Source organism: Mya arenaria, chromosome 14 (genome assembly GCF_026914265.1).
Source record: "Mya arenaria isolate MELC-2E11 chromosome 14, ASM2691426v1".
NCBI lineage: Eukaryota > Metazoa > Mollusca > Bivalvia > Myida > Myidae > Mya > Mya arenaria.
This window is the reverse complement of record NC_069135.1, coordinates 53,378,509-53,399,528: the sequence shown is the minus strand read 5'-3', so window position 1 is coordinate 53,399,528 and position 21,020 is coordinate 53,378,509. Positions and strand designations below refer to the sequence as shown.

At 36.0% G+C, this 21,020-nt stretch overlaps 1 protein-coding gene across 1 annotated transcript; it reads right to left on the bottom strand.

The window, feature by feature from the left end:
• Positions 1 to 1,560: 1,560 nt before the first annotated feature.
• On the bottom strand, positions 1,561 to 20,603 carry LOC128216802 (mesoderm-specific transcript homolog protein-like). Its single transcript, XM_052923465.1, has 12 exons — positions 20,547 to 20,603; positions 18,820 to 18,985; positions 18,055 to 18,134; positions 12,991 to 13,068; positions 11,852 to 11,982; positions 10,591 to 10,646; positions 8,741 to 8,781; positions 6,724 to 6,791; positions 5,781 to 5,882; positions 5,065 to 5,141; positions 4,717 to 4,780; positions 1,561 to 3,711 (listed from the first exon to the last, which is right to left on the bottom strand). The coding sequence occupies exons 2-12, from the start codon at positions 18,971 to 18,973 to the stop codon at positions 3,585 to 3,587; spliced, it is 978 nt and encodes a 325-aa protein (XP_052779425.1). The 5' UTR covers positions 18,974 to 18,985; positions 20,547 to 20,603; the 3' UTR covers positions 1,561 to 3,584.
• Between the last annotated feature and the right edge of the window lie 417 nt (positions 20,604 to 21,020).

Below are 21,020 nucleotides of genomic sequence, written 5' to 3'. Positions count from 1 at the left end.
AATGAACCATTCGGAACTCCTCGGCCATTTTTCTCGAAAACAACTTCGGATGTATGCTTTTAGTAAGTCGTAAATTTTTGAATTATATCATTAATTAAATGTAGTGATCTAGCTTGTATTTATTGATCTTAGTTTAAATTGATTGCTAGTAAAGTTTATTAATTATTGCAAACATACTTAAGATTCCCAAGACTTAAGTCATCAAGATTAACTGCTAAATTACGCGATCTACTTGCAGCGGACTTAAACATACCGATTTCTGAGTATGTAAACCGTCCATATACATCCGAGGTTGTTGTAGAGAAAAATGACCGAGGAGCTTCGAATGTCACATGACCAATGAAAGGATATTTCGTCAATAAAAGTAGCACATGTGACGGATCCGTGGTCTATTGTAACATAATTGACTGTCAATCCAGGGGTCGCAGGTTCGATTCCCCGTTGTATCACTAAAACACTAATTGTCTTCCGGTAGAGACGTTAAATTCGGGTCCCTTGTGACAGTGCTATTCATTGGTGCACGTTAAAGAACCAGGGTAGCTCTAACCAGGGTTACATTTTGTCTGTGCACTATGCTCCAATCACGTAAAATGACTAAGAATCACATCGGACGAATGTGCCTTGCGCGAGTGCGAGTATAAATAGCCTTACAAACCCAAAAATAGCACATGGTTGTAAAATCAGATGGATTACTTAGAATACCTCTTACAAACAAACCCTACAAATGACTAGTCGAAACAAAGTTTTTCTTCACGTCATGTTAATTACTAATTTAACTAATTTTTACTTAATAAAATCTATCACTTTTTCATGGAAGTGCACATCATTAGATTATATCACGCCGCGAACATAAATAACGTAACGCCATCGGTCGAAGAATGGTCACTCAATGACCCAATATTTAATGGCGTTTATTTTCTGAATCCGATGAATAAATGAAACATGTAAACGGGTTGTCGACGTGATATATACGTTACGGGGTTAGTAGGTGACCCGATATGGGATATGTGACAGGCGCATGTGAGTTTGGTTCGTGGTCACCAGGTTGTCCGGTTAGCACAGTGGTTAGCGCACTCGCTTCTCACCTAGGCGTCCAAGGTTCGATTCCAGGCTCCGGCGCATGTGAGTTTGGTTTGTGGTCACCAAGCCGGACAAGTGGGTTTCCTCCGGGTTCTCCGTTTTCCCCGACAACACAAGACCACACTCTTGCGTAAATTCGGGCCAACGAGAGTGATTAATACAATGTTGTTACAACTTGTTTTTCAATCGTTGTAAAATAGATATGTTTAAACTATTTGGGATATATGGGGGGGGGGGGTCAGGAAACCATATTTGGTTACGAGCTTCGCTTAGCCTTCACCGGATTAGGTTTCCTTTACCCATATCGGGGCACCAACTCATCCCTCATTTAGTAAAGCAAAGAATAACAATAACAATCTTAGTGTTTGGCGCGAATGTACATACCGGGTAAGTCATTTTCATTTGAGTGTAATACTAATATGGTTTAGTTCAAGTCGACACCAGTGTAAAAGGCATTAAATCACGCTCGACACATGGTTTAAACATATTTTATTATTGAAAGAAACATACACAGTATGCAAGGTCGTATATACCATATCAAAATATAGGATTATTATATTGCTCGACAAGTATTTTTTTGTATAATAAAATTACAACATATAACAATTATACAGTTTCAATGCGGTCTCCATTAACCGTCGAAACGCAGTTGCAAAATTGTCAAGCATTGTAACAATTTCCATTCTTTGATACTAAATTAAATATTATAAAACTCATTAGAGTCTGCGAATATTTTAAGTAATGAAAAGCATCAGACATTTTTTAAAGTGGAAAGCTGGGGTGAATCCAGGATTGGATATTTCGTAACCGTTTGACTTGCGCCCCTTCCTTAGAACCAATATTAATTTGGTTTAAAGTGTTGAAGGGGTTGGGAGGCAAGTTCTAACCCGAAATGGAGCATTTTTGACGTATTTCTTTACTCTTTACCTCCTATATTTAAATAAGAAGTTAACTTTGACGATTTTAGGCGGGTGGGGCGCCTGGTCCACTCCCCTTGGATCCGCTAATGGAATTTGTCCTATAACCTAAATAATGTTTAAACGGCAAAACTTGCTCTTCTTGGTATATATTTCAGGTTTATACCGTTCGTAGGAAATATTTTATAAATCATACAGTCCAAACCCGTTCGCTCGATATCGCTTGGCTCGATTTCCTCGTTGGCTGGAACTGAACGTTGAGAACCAATTTTGTTTTACTCTTTGTAAAGATGCGCGCTTGGCTCGATTTTCGCGAGGATCGAAGTATTTCGTCCGGTCCCTGGGATACCAAGCCAACGGTTTTCGACTGTACATTTATTTTCTCTTCTGGTTTATAAGACAACCTTGGAAAGGTATTCGACCCAAACAGATGTGACTTACAGATGCCTGGTGACGTCATATTATATCGATATCAATTGAAAGGATTTTGTGTGCAGAAAATTAAACACTTTTATTTTTACCGAAAATAATTTAAAATGTTTTTATTAGGTCCTTCAAAGATTGCAAAATATGGCAATATTACAATGCTTGAAATAGTATAGGAGACAAAGTATTTTACCTCAGTGAAATCTTGGTCACCTAACAATTAAACTAAATATTGGAAACTAAAGTAAGAATGTCGAGATGTTTCAATGATTCCTGTCGTTAAGAATTAAAAAAATAACAATTGACAAATTAAATTGGGGTGGGGAAGGTGGGTGGGGTTCTTTATTTTGTGCATTTTAGGAACATGCTAACTGGAGACCAATATAATTTTTAGGATAAGGTAAATATGGAAATGCCTCCAAATTAGCATGACAAAATGTTTCAAGGCATTTTGATGGACTGGAGGGGAATATACAATATTGTTTAATGGACTGGTTGGTTGATCGCGATGCGTTTTCTTGGACAATGATTCTTAAAATGACACTCTCATTTAAAATGGATACATACACATGTATAAAAAACATAAATTCTGAGTAATAAACCTTCAACTTATTACTAGATGATGCATACATAAAAATATTAATTATTTATTACTGGTAACAAGTTTATAACCGTGTATTCAAAAGCTGAAAACGCAAAAATATTAAATGATTGGTGAATGCTAAAAGATTTACTGCGATCTAGTATTGATTCATAAGGTAGAAATACCGTGTTTTCTGCACCGTTCTTTCAAATTAAACACAATATCCTTCATAGGAACCATTCTTTTGACATTAATTAATCCTTTTTGGTAAATTAAAACAATTGTATTAAACATGGTAAAACTTAGTTGGGAGTAATAGTGCATCTTTAATGAACTAGTGGATTGATTTTAACCCGTCTAAATGGACTGGTTAGGGGATTTCAATGCGTATGATGGACTGGAGGGAATTATTCATTGCTTTTTGATGGACTGATTGATTTATTAAATTTTATTTCAATACGTTTGATGGACTGATATAATGATTTCAATTATCCTAAATGGTCTGGTGGATTAATTTCAAGGCGTTTTATGCACGGGTGGAATGATTCCAAGGTTTATGATGGACCTGAAGTGAGAATTCAAGTCTTTTTGATTAACTGTAAGAAGGACTTGTATGATTCGAAGACGGCATTCGGATCCTCCCACTGCGGGTAGTGTCCTATCGCTGCGTCTAGTACAGTAATACTCGGGGATGGCACTACTTTCCTGCAAAATGAAAGCGTAGATCACAGTTATACCCGAGGATGGCACTATTTTCCCCGTGGAAATAAAAAAGTAGATCTCAGTAATAATCCAGGATGGTAATACTTTCAAGTTAAAATAAGAAGTAGACCCTAGTTATTATCGGGAATGGCACTACTTTCCTGTTAAAAATAAAATGAAGACCACAGTAATACTCGGATATGTCACTACTTTCCTGCAAAATGAAAGCGTAGATCACAGTTATACCCGCGGATGGAACTACTTTCATGTTGAAATTAAAAATAGATCGCAGTAATGCTCATAGATGGCACTGCTTTCATGTGGAAATAAAACGTAGTAATACTCTTAGATGGTACTACTCTGAAGAATTCAAAATAAGACATCGGCCCCTGGCTCAGTACAAACATTGAAAAAAAATGGGTCTTGCGCTCAGCCTTCAATAAGGGTATGTTTTATTTTCGTTAAAACACATTCGTTTTTCAAGGAAACATTACAACTTGTAAATTTTGCATTGAATTTTAGAAGATATGAACTCGAGCGCAGAGTGCAATATTTAGGTCGCATATATTTTAAACTTAAATTATTATTATTAATTATTAAGTTATAATAATTGCTATGAACTATTTGCTCTTGTTTTAAAGGCGCACCATATAGGTTGATTTCAATTGTTTTATATCTGACTTTAATGATAAATAAATGCATATGATTCATATACAGATAAAAAATATTAGCGATTTTTGGCGCCTTTTCTAACTGTGGAATTTGTGGCTGCGTAGCTATGAACTCATTTAGTAAGGCTAATAATTTTTTATCTGCACCAAAATCATATGCGTTTTTTTTGTGTGTTTACCATTAAATTCAAATGAGTTTAACATAAAAATGCTTCAAAATTATTTAAAAAAATACGTCAACCTATATTGTGCGCCTTAAATGTGAATAAAAATAACTAATAATAAATCGGTTATTATAACACAATAAAAGTTTTTTAGTAATGAAATGGTTTTTTACTTGTAATGATCAACGAAGGCGTATCCACTGTTAACTGGATCAGATGGCCCATATATCATGTGAACTGAAGTAAAAATATTCATTAGTAAGTAATTAAACTAGGTTGTTGAGAAGGACAAATAGAAGCATTGTGTTTCTAGTCAATATTGGCGAATGGCGGCCATCTTGGAAAATGGCCGCCAAATTGCATACGGCCTTGCCCAGGATCTCCATATTTTCTTTTTAAACTCCACCCAGTTTTGATGCATTAAACTATGATTTTTTTGTTCCTATAACCTTTGATATCAGTTTGCCAAATAGAGATGGTTGTTAAGTATAATCAATAAAAAAATATGTGAAATTTATCACCTGGAAGTTTCGTCTTCATGAGTGCCCCGACCCATCTGTCCTTGTTTTCTGCTCGTTGGGTGATATATTTTATTAACCTGAAACATAGAACGTTTTGTTTAAAAACACACGCATTAAGGCAAAATATTTAAATAAAACAAACTGATTCAATTTTACAAATTAGTCATGCTCTATAGGCGAAACAAATATGTTTGTTTCCGATTTCCCTACCTACCTTTGTTCTTTTCACCGAACTGTTATTTTTTATTGCCTTTGAAATATTTTGTTGTGAATGTACTTTGTTTTAATTTTCTCTCTCCCTTTTTGTTTATTGCACCGGAATGACTTGTAAAGGTCATTTTTTACAATAAACGATGACTAAACTCTCTGTCTCTGTCTCTTTCTCTGCTTCCCTGTCTCTCATTCTCTCTCTCTCTCTCTCTCTCTCTCTCTCTCTCTCTCTCTCTCTCTCTCTCAAGGTCAAATCTTGAATTATCAATGTTGACTAAACTCTCTGTCTCTCTCTCTCTCAAGGTCAAACCTTGAATTATCAATGTTGACTAAAATCTCTCTCTCTCTCTCTCTCTCTCTCTCTCTCTCTCTCTCTCTCTCTCTCCCTCCCTCTCTCTCTCTCTCTTAATGGTACACCTTGAATTAACGATGTTGACTAAACTCTCTGTGTGTCTCTCTGTCTCTCTCTCTCTCTCTCTCTCTCTCTCTCTCTCTCTCGGTCAAACCTTGAATTAACGACGTTGCCATTTTTTCGTTGGACTATTGCGTAGAAATCCATCATTTCATCAGAAGTTGGCTGGGTGTCTGCTCCGAATACCTTTGACAAGCTGAAAATACAAGCAAATACTTAGGAGTAACAAAACAAGAGCGCAGCGGAGCGAACGACAAAGTTCGATTGTTCTTTTTAGTCACTACGGGGCATTACTCGAAACTTATTACAGCAAGAGTTATTGTACTTGTAAAACAGGTCCACATACTCAGTATAATATGAATACAAAGTTCCGTATGAATATCTTGAATAGTTCCAACCATGTCACAGTTGTTGCAATACTCTTTCAAACTAATAGGAAACATAACTTGACAATTATTAAAACCAGAGTTATGTTCTTTGCTTAACAGGTGCACTTTCTCACTACAATAGGTATACACAGTTTCATGTGAACATCTTGAAAGTTACAGTCAAATGAAATTTGTTGCAATACGTATTCATTCTATCAAGGGGCAAAACCGGACAAATATTAAACCCAAAGTAATTATCTTGTTGCACATGTGCGTATTGCCTCTGGCAAGATGTGCACCATGTGTTCATTCGAATATCTTGACATTCGGAGCTCTTCGGCCATTTTCATCGAAAACAACCTCGGATGTATGCCGGTCCATTGGTAGAAGTAGATCGTAAAATTTTGAATTGTATCATTAATTAACTGTAGTGTTTTAGCTTGTATTTGCTGATCTATTATTGCAAACATAATTAAGATTTCCAAGAGTTAAGTCATTGAGTTTAACCGCTAAATTAAATTACTACGCGATCTATTTGCAGCGGACTAAGAGTGTACCGATTTCTGACTTGTAAACCGTCCATATACCTCCGAGGTTGTTTTCGATAAGAATGGCCGAGGAGTTCCGAATGGGATAAGAAACAGTTACAACGGCATGTACTAGCCTTACCTCCTTTCATAAATCCGGTAGAAGGTAAAATGGCTCAGTACGGACCCAAGAACAGGCGTCAAAAGAAGCTGTAATAAGAACATAAATGCCAATATTATACCTTACATAAATGTGTCCCTTCTTTGTGTATATAAAGTTGATCGGTCCATATATCAATGTATTTTAATAAAAATCCAGTTTTTATGACGTCAGCGGTCCATATCATGTTTTTGGCCGGTCCGAACCTCGTCAAAAATATAATATGGACCGCTGACGTCATATAATATGGACCGCTGACGTCATAAAACTGGTGAGTGCTGCTTGCAATTTTCACAACGACATTTTTCCCAAGTAATTATTATTAGATTTGTTCAATAAAACACATCAAAGGCGCTTTAAAATTATTAAATGGTAAAAAAAGTGTTCGGTATAATATAAGAAATATAACACACCACTTCGGGCCATATGGCATTATAAGGACCGGCCAGTCAGCCCCCGAAGGTGAATGGACCTCGGCTAACGCCTCGGTCCATATACACCTTCAGGGGCTGACTGGCCGGTCCTTATAATGTCATATGACCCTAAGTGGTATGTCATATTTCTTAATTATACGAGAAGAACATAAAAATGTATGGTGGCCGATTTGTGCCATTTCGTATTTTAGGTAACATACTACAATACTACAATACGCCAAATCATGCAAATGGTCCCGTTATAAGCGTTTCTGGTGAGGTTTCTCTTTTTATGACATGCTTTTCGTTAAATCAGCCTAAGGCAGGATTTTTATCGTATCATAAGTTCACGGTTTCTCTCAGCTCAGTCCGTTTCACTTCAAAAAACGAAAGTAAACGCACACGGTGCTGAGAAGGAAAATCAATGACGTAATTTCCAGTATGACGTCACTGGCTTAAATTTCGCGCGATTTTCCAATTAAATATCTTTAAACATACATTTTCTTTAATGAACTATAAGCATGTCACCTAAGCCTCGTTTTAACAAAACCATTTGCAAGGACTAGTGTAAGTTATATTTAGATGACATGAAGCAAATTCTTAATTAATAAGAATGGGCGGAGTGAGCTTAGCGTAACTGACTTTGAATACAACCTCATTGGCTAATACACTGACAACGCAAAATCTGACGCAGGGAGTGTGTACCGGGGGTGAGTGGCAGAAGGCTAATTGTTAAAAGCCCGCGAAAGGTGAAATTCTTACTAATTAAGTCTAGTACTTAATGGTTGCCTATCTGCAATTTCATTGGCATAAAATAAACATCCTCGGCACCCAAGCGCAAAGGGGGTTGTCACGGTGCCAGGAATCTAGATTTTGGTCACAACTGACCCTAATATAGAGTCCTGGCACCTCGACAACCCGCGCAAAGGGGGTTGTCACGGTGCCAGGAATCTATATTAGGGTCAGTTGTGACCAAAACTAGGTCCAGACCCAAAAAACATGTGACCCCCCCCCCCTTATATTTCTATATATAAGGGGGTCACATGTTTTTTGAGTCTGGACCTAGTTTTGGTCACAACTGACCCGAATATATAGTCCTGGCACTGTGACAACCCCCTTTGCACAAGCGTATTTATAACATATCATACAGGTTAAGAAAACGCTTGGATGTCGAGGAAGGAAATTAAGGTTGTCTTCTAAATGCTTGTTATAGTTACTGCATACACTATCCGCGTTATTGAAATTATGATCAACAAACGCAAAGCTCGAGTTCTGTTTTATTTGAATCAAGAACGAGAGGATCGTGAGCTGAACAATATTGTCACATACCCTACAATAAGAAGCAATGATATATTGAAATATCGTAACTTAGCGCACAGTTAATATATACGAGCTCTGTGTTATGACTACCGTCCTCATGTAAGAGTTAATGCATTAACGCGTTCAACGAAGACAATCTTCAATTGGGTGAAAAACGTTTTAACTTGACTTATTATTCTAGAAATTCTCGTTTAGGTCTACTTTAGTACGTATATTATGATTTGGAAATAATTTCTAATATCAGAATACACAAAAAAAACACATACCGTTTGGCCAATTAAAGGGGAATGTGTCTCCGGGAACACGCCTGAAATAGAAATAGCAATGCTGAATTGCGCATGTTTGCAAAACACTTGTAGTTATACATTTATGCACCAGTCCTTTGTAACCACGGCCCCACAAGGTCCGGGGAATAGCCGGGACTTTGACTTTCGGTTTAGCCAACCCCGGGTAAAATCCCCGCCCTGCTGGGACGAACTGATGGTTAAACCCCGGCCAAATGCCCCCGCACCCAAGAGACTATATATAAGGCCCAATCTCGGCTTAATTTGGCGCTATGACAAAACCACCGCGGTCACCCGGCCCTGCGGGGCCACATGGAAAGTAAAAACACGGTCCTTTTCCCCGGCTATCCCCGGTATACCCCGGACCTGGGTGGGCCGTGGTTACAATTGACTGGTGCATTAAGGATGCACTAGCGGATAAGTTTATTTCAATTTAATAGAAAAAAGTACAAAGTCAAATACGCTTAAAATGCACCATTTCGGACAAGATATTGTCTTAAAAGTTCATGGGGGAACATCCCCCCCCCGCCAAAAAATAAATAAATAATAATAATAATAAAAATATAATAAAATAAAACAATAATGTCGGCTATGAGGGAGGGGTGCAAGTCAAAGGATACGCCCTTTGTTACGCACCCTCTAATGTCCTGGTACGTAAAGCAGTCATGAAATTGTTTTGTGTTAAAATTTGCATTGATATTCTCATTGTCAAATGTATTTCATGCCATAAAATATTATCAAATCAAATTGTTTTGCATTAAATTTGAACTAACAAATGAATATACAGTGTAGTAGAAGCAGATATAGAACCGATCGTTCAAAACTTTGTTAAAGTTAACAACTTGATTAACGTCCTCGTTGTTAACTTTAAAGGTGAAATATTTGATGAATTGCTCATATATTTAAATACAACAAGTAATATTAAAGCTGAAAAAGTTGTCTCAAATCTTGTTATGTATACCGCAAATCATAAGTGTATCGGTGAATTTTCCACAGCAAAACCGATTTGACAGCTAACAGGAATTGTGATGTTATTTAAAGATTGCAGTATAATATAACAACGATGCCGTTAACAACGTTGTAAACTAAAGTAAAGTTCTTGGGTCGTATTCATAAACCATCTTAGTGTGAATTCTGTTCAACTTGATGGAAATTTTCCCTTTTTCTTAATTGGATTGAAAGAAAACTTACCCTTTTTGTATGCCAAAAATATGAAAATAAGCAAGAAAATGGCCTTAACAATATATACATATAAACAAATTAAAAGTAGAGGTCAAATAAAATAATCGTTGTCAAAAATTACGAAAAATTCACTAAGATGAATGTATTCACTAAGATGCTTTAAAAATACGACCCTTGAAAAAACGGTCCATAGGAAACGTTCAGTATGTTAAGCATTGACATATTAGTCGATAAAACGAGTATAACAGTTATATTTAGCCTCATTCGGAGCTCCTCGGCCATTTTTATCGAAAATAACCTCGGATGTATATGGACGGTTTACATATTCAGAAATCGGTATGTTTAAGTCCGCTGCAAGTAGACCGCGTAGTAATTTATTTTAGCAGCTGAACTTAATGACTTTACTCTTGGAAATCTTAATCATGTCTGCAATAAAAGTTAAAAACACACTTCACTGGCAATCAATTTCAACTTAGATCAAGAAATACAAGTTAAAACACTTCATTTAAGTAATGATATAATTAATAAAAAAATATGGACTACTTCTACTGACGTACCGGCAAACATCCGAGGTTGTTTCGATGGAAAATGGCCGAGGACTTCCGAATAATTTAGCATCGGTTTCAAACTCAAACAAAGTTCGGACTTACCGCCATTCAACATGCACAATGATTCAAGCTGAAATTTTGATTCTTTGTTGTCGAACCTGAAAACAGACGCATGTCGTATGATATACAATTTTAAAAGGATTAAAAAAATGTAATATTTAATATATATACATATATGGAAAGCGGAAGAACTTAACACTTTATAAAGAAAAGCTGGTAAAAAGCATTACGTCTAGAAGTAGTTAGTAATGTGTTCGTCGTAGCACAGTTAACTACAATTTGGGACCCACTTAAAAGCAGGTCCACTAAATGTTTCAACTGTCCCTTCGATGAACACATTACTAATTATCATAGTACGGATAAAGCATTATTTATATGACTTTTTGTAAGCATAATTTAACCTCAATTTGGAAACAATTTCGCAGGACAGGAGATTCATTTTGACACTAAAGATATTGTAAATTAACAAATTAAAGATAATGTTAAGGGTTCCAAGATGTATGCTTACAATTTATTCAGCCAAACTAAATAATATACTTAACCTCTTTTGTTTTCGTGTATTTTCTTGACTGGAATAATTATGTTACGGTGTATGTTGTTCATACGGCATCCGACATTGAAACAAATATTGATTTGACATTAATCCTTAATACAAACGTAATCAATACGAGGAGGGATGTGTATTAAAATAAAAAGTTTCTATCGGATATTGAAACGGTTTAATCTGGTATCGAAAGGGTACTTTCTGAAATTAAAATGGTTCTGTTATCGAAACAGGTTCGATTTGATATTGAAACGTTTCTCTCTGAAAAAGAAATGGTTCTATTTGATATATAAACGTTAATATATGATACCGAAACGGTTCTATCTGATATCGACCGGTTCTATCTGATATCGAAACGGTTCTATCGAAACGATTCTATCTGATATCGAAATGGTTCTATCTGATAATGAAACGGTTATATCTTATATCGAACGGTTCTATCTGATATAAACGGTTCTATCTGCTATCGAAACGATCATAGCGGATGTCGAACGGTTATATCGGATATAGGAACCGGTATATTGGATATCGAAACGGTTTTATCTGATATAAACGGTTCTATCTGCTATCGAAACGATCCTAGCGGATGTCGAACAGTTATATCGGATATCGGAACCGGTACATTGGATATCGAAACGGTTTTATCTGATATCAAAACGGTTCCATCGGATATTGAAACTGTTTCATCGGCTACTTTTAATGTCACTTTCGTTTTCATTATTTACAACACAGGTTGATTTTACTCTCAGGTTCTCTAACCTATGAAGCAGTTCCAAGGCCACGGTGTCGCCGTAGTCATGTGACATCACGTGTGCGCGTGGTATGGAAAGTGACGTCAGCAGAGCCTCGTGAATGTCCGCCTGTTCCGTAATTAGGTAGTCGTGGTCAAGCTGTTAATAAGTCATTTGGATTAAAATTGTACTTATAAGTTTAACTTTTCTCTTGTCTGGTTATATACGTGGCTCATGGAAAACAAACCGGCCCGATTGTTCAGAACTTATAGGCCTTGTAGGCCTGGGCCTATCACTTTTCACAGATTTGGCGCATTATGACTAACTTTTTCATACCTGGTAGTGAAAATACCATGTAGATAGATTTTCTTATATATATTAGTTTATATGTGTTGATGATAACACTCGACTAATTAAATCAGTTTATTTCAACCCAATCTGTCTTATCAAGTATAGCTCATGATGTTCTTTTATCAAAACTTAACGATATTAATGCAAGAGCTGTCATAGTACAACGCGCTCGACTAAACGTCACTCCAATGCATTTGTGATGTAATATGTGCCTGCCAAAAAGCATAAGAAGATAAAAATTATCAAAAGAAAACAATCAAGGGAAATAAATTGTATTGAAGACAATTTGGAGTTACCTAATTGTGTAATGACCGTGAACAACTGTGTGAAGTATGAAGTTTATGGAATTAACGGTATTTGAAATCTCAGCTAAAACCTAAAGATGTCCTAAAACTTTATCCAAACTTTCGATTTCCGATAGGTCATTAAAGAGTCATATTTTATCAAGATAAGATGGAGTTATGAAACCTAATTGTATGATGGCCTTCAACAATTGTGTGAGGTATGAAGTCAACTGGTATAAAAGTTATAGAAAAAATTCCCAACTTGTCCTAAAACTTTAACCTAAGGTCATAAGTCAATCAGGGACTATGATTTGTATTTAGGGTAAAACAGTTATGTTATCTCATTGTGTGATGGTCCTGAATTACTGTGTGAAGTTTGGAGTAAAATGAATGTAGGGTATTGGATAATAAGTAAAAATGCCAACTTGTCCTTAAACTTAAAACCAGACGCCGACGCAGATGCCAAGGAGAAGTACAGCCCTCCTTATTCTTCAAAAAGCCGAGCTAAATAAAACATTTGTGAACGACATACCGGCTTATCTGAGAATCCATATCCCAACATATCCAGCATAATGATTTTGCTGAACTGTGATTTCATACCACCAAGAATCTGAAACAACAACAAAGCACATACATTTATTTAATGAACGAACTTTCCTATTGCAAGATTGAGAAAATCGTGTAACACGCAAATATCAACTTTAAACTAGACAAAATATTGTTTTGGGCTGATCGTATTGTCCTAATATTATTTGCATTTAAAATGGGAATATCTGCTAGGTACTGTCTGAATTACAAAAAAATATGATTACAACATATTTAAGCTAGCAACTCATACAAAACGTGTGCATTGGACTACCTCTGATTAAACGAAACAACATGATGGCCGGCGTCTTGTGTTTATCATAAGTGACATCAAATGAAGTTTGAATCATTTTCATGCGTACAGTTGGTAAATAAAGAAACCTTGAGCTAGAACATATGACAGTAAATGTTGCTATATAACAACAGTAGCCAACCAAACATAGCTATCAAGTGGACCAAGAGTAACAATGTGAAAACAGTGGCCAATCAAGCATAGCTACAGCGGTATCGGGTATCAAGTGGCTCAAAAATTCCAATATGAAAACAGTGGCCAATCAAACATAGCTACAGCTGTGTGGGGTATCAAGAACCTCACAAAATACAATATGAAAACAGTGGCCAATATAACATAGCTGTATGGGGGGGTATCAAGTGTCTCAAAAGTACTGTATGACAACAGTGACCAATATAACATAGCTTCTAGCTGTATGCGGTATCAGATGGCTCAAAAGATACAATATGACAACAGTGGCCAATGAAACATAGGTTCTAGCTGTATGGGTTATCAGATGGCTCAAAAGATACAATATGACAACAGTGACCAATATAACATAGCTTCTAGCTGTATGGGGTATCAGGTGGCTCAAAAGATACAATATGAAAACAGTGGCCAATGAAACATAGCTTCTAGCTGTATGGGGTATCAGGTGGCTCAAAAGATACAATATGAAAACAGTGACCAATATAACATAGCTTCTAGCTGTATGGGGTTTCAGGTGGCTCAAAAGATACAATATGAAAACAGTGGCCAATGAAACATAGCTTCTAGCTGTATGGGGTATCAGGTGGCTCAAAAGATACAATATGACAACAGTGGCCAATGAAACATAGCTTCTAGCTGTATGGGGTATCAGGTGGCTCAAAAGATACAATATGAAAACAGTGACCAATATAACATAGCTTCTAGCTGTATGGGGTATAAGATGGCTCAAAAGATACAATATGACAACAGTGACCAAAATAACATAGCTTCTAGCTGTATGGGGTATCAAGTGTCTCAAAAGTACTGTATGACAACAGTGACCAATATAACATAGCTTCTAGCTGTATGGGGTATCAGATGGCTCAAAAGATACAATATGACAACAGTGACCAATATAACATAGCTTCTAGCTGTATGGGGTATCAAGTGTCTCAAAAGTACTGTATGACAACAGTGACCAATATAACATAGCTTCTAGCTGTATGGGGTATAAGATGGCTCAAAAGAAACAATATGACAACAGTGACCAATATAACATAGCTTCTAGCTGTATAGGGTATCAAGTGTCTCAAAAGTACTGTATGACAACAGTGACCAATATAACATAGCTTCTTGCTGTATTGGGTATCAAGTGTCTCAAAAGATACAATATGACAACAGTGGCCAATATAACATAGCTTCTTGCTGTATGGGGTATCAAGTGTCTCAAAAGATACAATATGACAACAGTGACCAATATAACATAGCTTCTTGCTGTATTGGGTATCAAGTGTCTCAAAAGATACAATATGACAACAGTGGCCAATGAAACATAGCTTCTAGCTGTATGGGGTATCAGATGGCTCAAAAGATACAATATGACAACAGTGGCCAATATAACATAGCTTCTAGCTGTATGGGGTATCAGGTGTCTCAAAAGTACTGTATGACAACAGTGGCCAATATAACATAGCTTCTAGCTGTATGGGGTATCAGATGGCTCAAAAGATACAATATGACAACAGTGACCAATATAACATAGCTTCTTGCTGTATTGGGTATCAAGTGTCTCAAAAGATACAATATGACAACAGTGGCCAATATAACATAGCTTCTAGCTGTATGGGGTATCAAGTGTCTCAAAAGATACAATATGACAACAGTGGCCAATATAACATAGCTTCTAGCTGTATGGGGTATCAGATGGCTCAAAAGATACAATATGACAACAGTGACCAATATAACATAGCTTCAGCTGTATAGGGTATCAAGTGTCTCAAAAGTACTGTATGACAACAGTGACCAATATAACATAGCTTCAGCTGTATAGGGTATCAAGTGTCTCAAAAGTACTGTATGACAACAGTGACCAATATAACATAGCTTCTTGCTGTATTGGGTATCAAGTGTCTCAAAAGATACAATATGACAACAGTGGCCAATATAACATAGCTTCTTGCTGTATGGGGTATCAAGTGTCTCAAAAGATACAATATGACAACAGTGGCCAATATAACATAGCTTCTAGCTGTATGGGGTATCAAGTGTCTCAAAAGATACAATATGACAACAGTGACCAATATAACATAGCTTCTTGCTGTATGGGGTATCAAGTGTCTCAAAAGATACAATATGACAACAGTGGCCAATATAACATAGCTTCTTGTTGTATTGGGTATCAAGTGTCTCAAAAGATACAATATGACAACAGTGGCCAATATAACATAGCTTCAGCTGAATAGGGTATCAAGTGTCTCAAAAGTACTGTATGACAACAGTGACCAATATAACATAGCTTCAGCTGTATAGGGTATCAAGTGTCTCAAAAGTACTGTATGCCAACAGTGACCAATATAACATAGCTTCTTGCTGTATTGGGTATCAAGTGTCTCAAAAGATACAATATGACAACAGTGACCAATATAACATAGCTTCTAGCTGTATGGGGTATCAAGTGTCTCAAAAGATACAATATGACAACAGTGGCCAATATAACATAGCTTCTAGCTGTATTGGGTATCAGGTGTCTCAAAAGTACTGTATGACAACAGTGGCCAATATAACATAGCTTCTAGCTGTATGGGGTATCAGGTGTCTTAAAAGATACAATATGACAACAGTGGCCAATATAACATAGCTTCTTGCTGTATGGGGTATCAAGTGTCTCAAAAGATACAATATGACAACAGTGGCCAATATAACATAGCTTCTTGCTGTATGGGTATCAAGTGTCTCAAAAGATACAATATGACAACAGTGGCCAATATAACATAGCTTCTTGCTGTATGGGGTATCAAGTGTCTCAAAAGAAACAATATGACAACAGTGACCAATATAACATAGCTTCTAGCTGTATGGGGTATCAAGTGTTTCAAAAGATACAATATGACAACAGTGGCCAATATAACATAGCTTCTTGCTGTATGGGGTATCAAGTGTCTCAAAAGATACAATATGACAACAGTGGCCAATATAACATAGCTTCTTGCTGTATGGGTATCAAGTGTCTCAAAAGATACAATATGACAACAGTGGCCAATATAACATAGCTTCTTGCTGTATGGGGTATCAAGTGTCTCAAAAGAAACAATATGACAACAGTGACCAATATAACATAGCTTCTAGCTGTATGGGGTATCAAGTGTCTCAAAAGATACAATATGACAACAGTGGCCAATATAACATAGCTTCTTGCTGTATGGGGTATCAAGTGTCTCAAAAGATACAATATGACAACAGTGGCCAATATAACATAGCTTCTAGCTGTATTGGGTATCAGGTGTCTCAAAAGTACTGTATGACAACAGTGGCCAATATAACATAGCTTCTAGCTGTATGGGGTATCAGGTGTCTTAAAAGATACAATATGACAACAGTGGCCAAGCAAACACATCTACAGCTGTATGGGGTATGAAGTAGCTCACAAAATACAATATGAAAACACTTGCCAATCAAAACATAGCTACAGCTGTATGGGGTATGAAGTAGCTCACAAAATACAATATGAAAACACTGGCCAATCAAACATAGCTACAGCTGTATGGGGTATGAAGTAGCTCACAAAGTACAGCATGACAACAGTGACCAATCAAACATACCTACAGCTGTATGGGGTATCAAGTCGCTCAAAAGTACAGTATGAGAACAGTGGCAAATAAAACATAGCTACATTTGTATGACGTACCAAGAGGCTCAAAACGTACAATATGACAAGAGTGGCCAATGAAACATAGCTACAGCAGTATGGCTTACCAAGTGGCTTAAAAGTAATGCAATATGAAAACAGTGGCATACCTACTTTGGGTGCTTAAAATACAGTTACCCTGTATAATTAGAACATACTGTTGTATTGTATCGCTGCATCTCTACGTATAGCTACAGCCGTTAATTAGGACTGCTGTCGTTCTATTTGAAGCTACAATGTATATTATAGTTCCATCAATAAAACTACAGCTGTAGCCGTACGTTCGAATATATATGCAGCTTGCCTTACTTTGGTAAGCCATAGAAAGCAATTTGATTAAAATCATTCTAATTAATGGTTGGCCTAATTTGGAATATAAGTTGGATAAGTACTGGGCTGGTATGAAGCATCTTAAGTCATTTCCTGTTGTAAGTCACTTTCCTAATTTAGGTATTTCATTTGCCATGTTTAAAATCTCAATAATTTCTGAAATATAATATTTGCATTGACCTAATTGAAAAAAAAAACATTTTTCAATGTTAAAAACATTTATACATTTTTTTTAATTTGACTATGAATATTTTAAGATCTCGACTTCAGTTAGATAATGACTAAAGATGCATTATGAATACGGCCAAGCTTACTTATCGATTCTGCAATACTGGTAATTTGCTTTATATTTTGCGTATAGATTTATGTTATAACTTCATGATGCAACTATTAATATGATGCCCAATATATTTTCGAAAATTTTCGCTGCCCAAGAGTTGGAATTTCGACAACAAAATTTGCAGTTTGTCTAAATCTCCTGGGTGTGCCCCCCCCCCTCTCCCCCGGGGCAAAACATTGAAAGATGTAAGATCAACCTTGCTCCAATCATGGCTGGAGGTGGGAAATCCATGGATCAACACAAGGGTGCTTCCATCGCTTGGTACTCCTTCCTCAACTGAAAAATATTTTTTCCTCAAAAATAAAATTGACATTACATTTTTTTTATTCAATGCGGCAATAATGTATGTTGATTCATAAATATATGTTGATTCATAAATAATGTATGTTGATTCATAAATAATGTATGTATGATTCATAAATAATGTATGTTGATTCATAAATAATGTATGTTGATTCATAAATAATGTATGTATGATTCATAAATAATGTATGTATGATTCATAAATAATGTATGTATGATTCATAAATAATGTATGTATGATTCATAAAAAATGTATGTATGATTCATAAATAATGCATGTATGATTCATAAATAATGTAGGTATGATTCATAAATAATGTAGGTATGATTCATAAATAATGTAGGTATGATTCATAAATAATGTATGTATGATTCATAAATAATGTAGGTATGATTCATAAATAATGTATGTATGATTCATAAATAATGTATGTATGATTCATAAATAATGTATGTATGATTCATATGATTCAATCTTACAATCGATTTTTTTGCCTTATCAATAAGTTCATAAGGGATAATATTTCATATGATTTGATAAACATGCAAACTTAAATATTATTTTTATCATCTGTCTAATTTCATTTAGAATAGTTATGTAAATGTTTTATAATTGTTATTCGTTGCAAATTGAGTACTTAATAAAAAGGGTACCTACCTATATAAAATATATCAAATCCCTTATATTTGAAGATATCCCCTTTCTTTTGCCAGATGAGCAGCGTCGATGAAAGTGGCGGTGGTGGAATGTTGAGGAAATATACGGTGGCGGCGGTGACAACCACAATCCATGCAATGTTTTGGTACCCCATCCCAGCGACCAACTGATTATATTCACGAAAAATGTTGTTTCAAACACAGTCAATTTATAAATATTAATGTACTTGTTTTCACACACGGAAATTCACAGTGCAAGATATGGTTTGAAGTACCTAAACATAACATATTTCAGAATGTGCAAATGAGGTTATCATCCAGAACTCCTCGGCCATTATTATCGAAAACACCCTCGTATGTACAGTCGAAACCCGTTGGCTCGATATCGCTTGGCTCGATATCCTCATTGGCTCGAATTGGATGTAAGGGACCGATTTGTTTTTCTCTTTGTAAGCACTCTCGCTTGGCTCGACATTCGCGAGGCTCGAGGTATTTTGGCCGGTCCCTTGGATATCGAGCCAACGGGTTTCGACTGTATATGGACCGTTTACAACGTCAGCAATTTTATTTTAAAAGGCTTTCTCCAAAATGTTTTGTGTCAAACTGTTAAAGACTACCCCATCAACAACGCATTGTGGCTTTTTGGTGGTTGCATTCCGATGATTGAAAAAAATACTTTCATTTTTGTAACTAAGAAGTGAATTTAGTTCGCGTTTTCATTATTTTTACTTATTTTCTTTCTTATTCTTCCTTCAAAACTAAACATGGCCTTCTCCACTAACATTTTCACTGCAGAAAGCCCAATTCATATGTCCGAATGAGGTGTAAAGGAACATTTCTGGTTTGATACACCCGACCCTTAATTCCTTCAAAATAGGCTACCGTTTTCAAAGTCATTTGGTTAAAATTAAAATAACAAATATCCCCTTTTTATTGTGTGTTTAATATGTATTTTAAAAACCCACATCCAAATGACGACAATACCGTTCTTTCATGAAGCCTCATTAAAAATTATAATACAGTAATAAGGACTTAAATTCCTTCCCAAAATGTTTTTTTTTGCACAGTATGTAAACCTAACCACGTAATTGTTTCTGGCCTTATACAAACAGGGAAGATAAAACACATGACATGTAAACAAAATATCACTAGCGGATCCAGGGATACCGGTACCCCCCACGCCCGCATCCCCTAAATTCGTCAATATTTACTAAGATAAAAATAAAATATGCCCCAAAAGCATCGGACTAAAAGTTGTTAAAATCGTCAGTAGAGAGTACCAACATGCATACCCCCATTCCCGACAACACTTAAAACAACTTTCGGTTTGGATCCATGGTAGGGGTGCAAGTCAAAAGGTTACATGTACATCCCTAAGTTGCGCCACCTCTAAAAACGTTGGCTTAGATCCACCCGGTGACCCCTGAATACATGTGAATAAGGTTACGTAAAACGACAATTGTTATTACTGCTAAATACATTTAAAATGCATTTTGATTATATTTAAGTAATCAATTGACTTAATGGTCATGACTCATGGTTTAGTTTATTGACATTGTACATGCATGAATTGTGTGTAGTATAAGTACTGAAGTAGACATGTGGGCCAAAGTATCATTCATTTTTGACAAGTACTCTGCTTCCTTGTTATTAACACTGATCAACAAACGTAAATATGGAAACATAATAAATGATTGCATCATTAGGTGAAAAAAGACTACAACATACCTTTGCAAATATTTTTACGTCCCCACTTTTAAACTTAAGTTTAACGTACTACTTTTTGACTCATAGAGAAAGTTATATTTGTCGGGACCCGGGATCCTAATTTCAATATTGGATTATTCTTTGCATTTCGGTTGGTACAAATTCAGTGTTTCGAATGAAAAATGCATGACTTAGACATAGGTTGAAGAGTTAAGGAATGCATTATGATGTAATGAATCGGATATAAAAATGAATTTTGCATATATGAATGATCAAGTTAGACTTATTAATTATTCATTATTGTGGAAAATTGTAAAGAAGGCAGCATGTCTTATATTGAGTGTAGTTGCATGAAGTGTACATTTTAGTGAAGTGTCGACGATGTCTGGTAATATCATTGTTGCAAGTAATTCTTAACGAATATTCGAATACCCATTTTGGTATCCGAATACTTGCGTGATAACCGGATATCCGGATACTCGGATATTCGTTTCC

Excerpts from the sequence above, each read along its gene's own strand:
- LOC128216802 (XM_052923465.1), bottom strand. The coding sequence starts at position 18,973 with ATGGGGTACCAAAACATTGCATGGATTGTGGTTGTCACCGCCGCCACC. Across the intron at positions 13,069-18,054 it reads CCAGCCATGATTGGAGCAAG|ATTCTTGGTGGTATGAAATC; the intron begins GTTGATCTTACA and ends TTGTTGTTTCAG. Across the intron at positions 5,883-6,723 it reads TACCGGATTTATGAAAGGAG|CTTGTCAAAGGTATTCGGAG; the intron begins GTAAGGCTAGTA and ends TTGTATTTTCAG.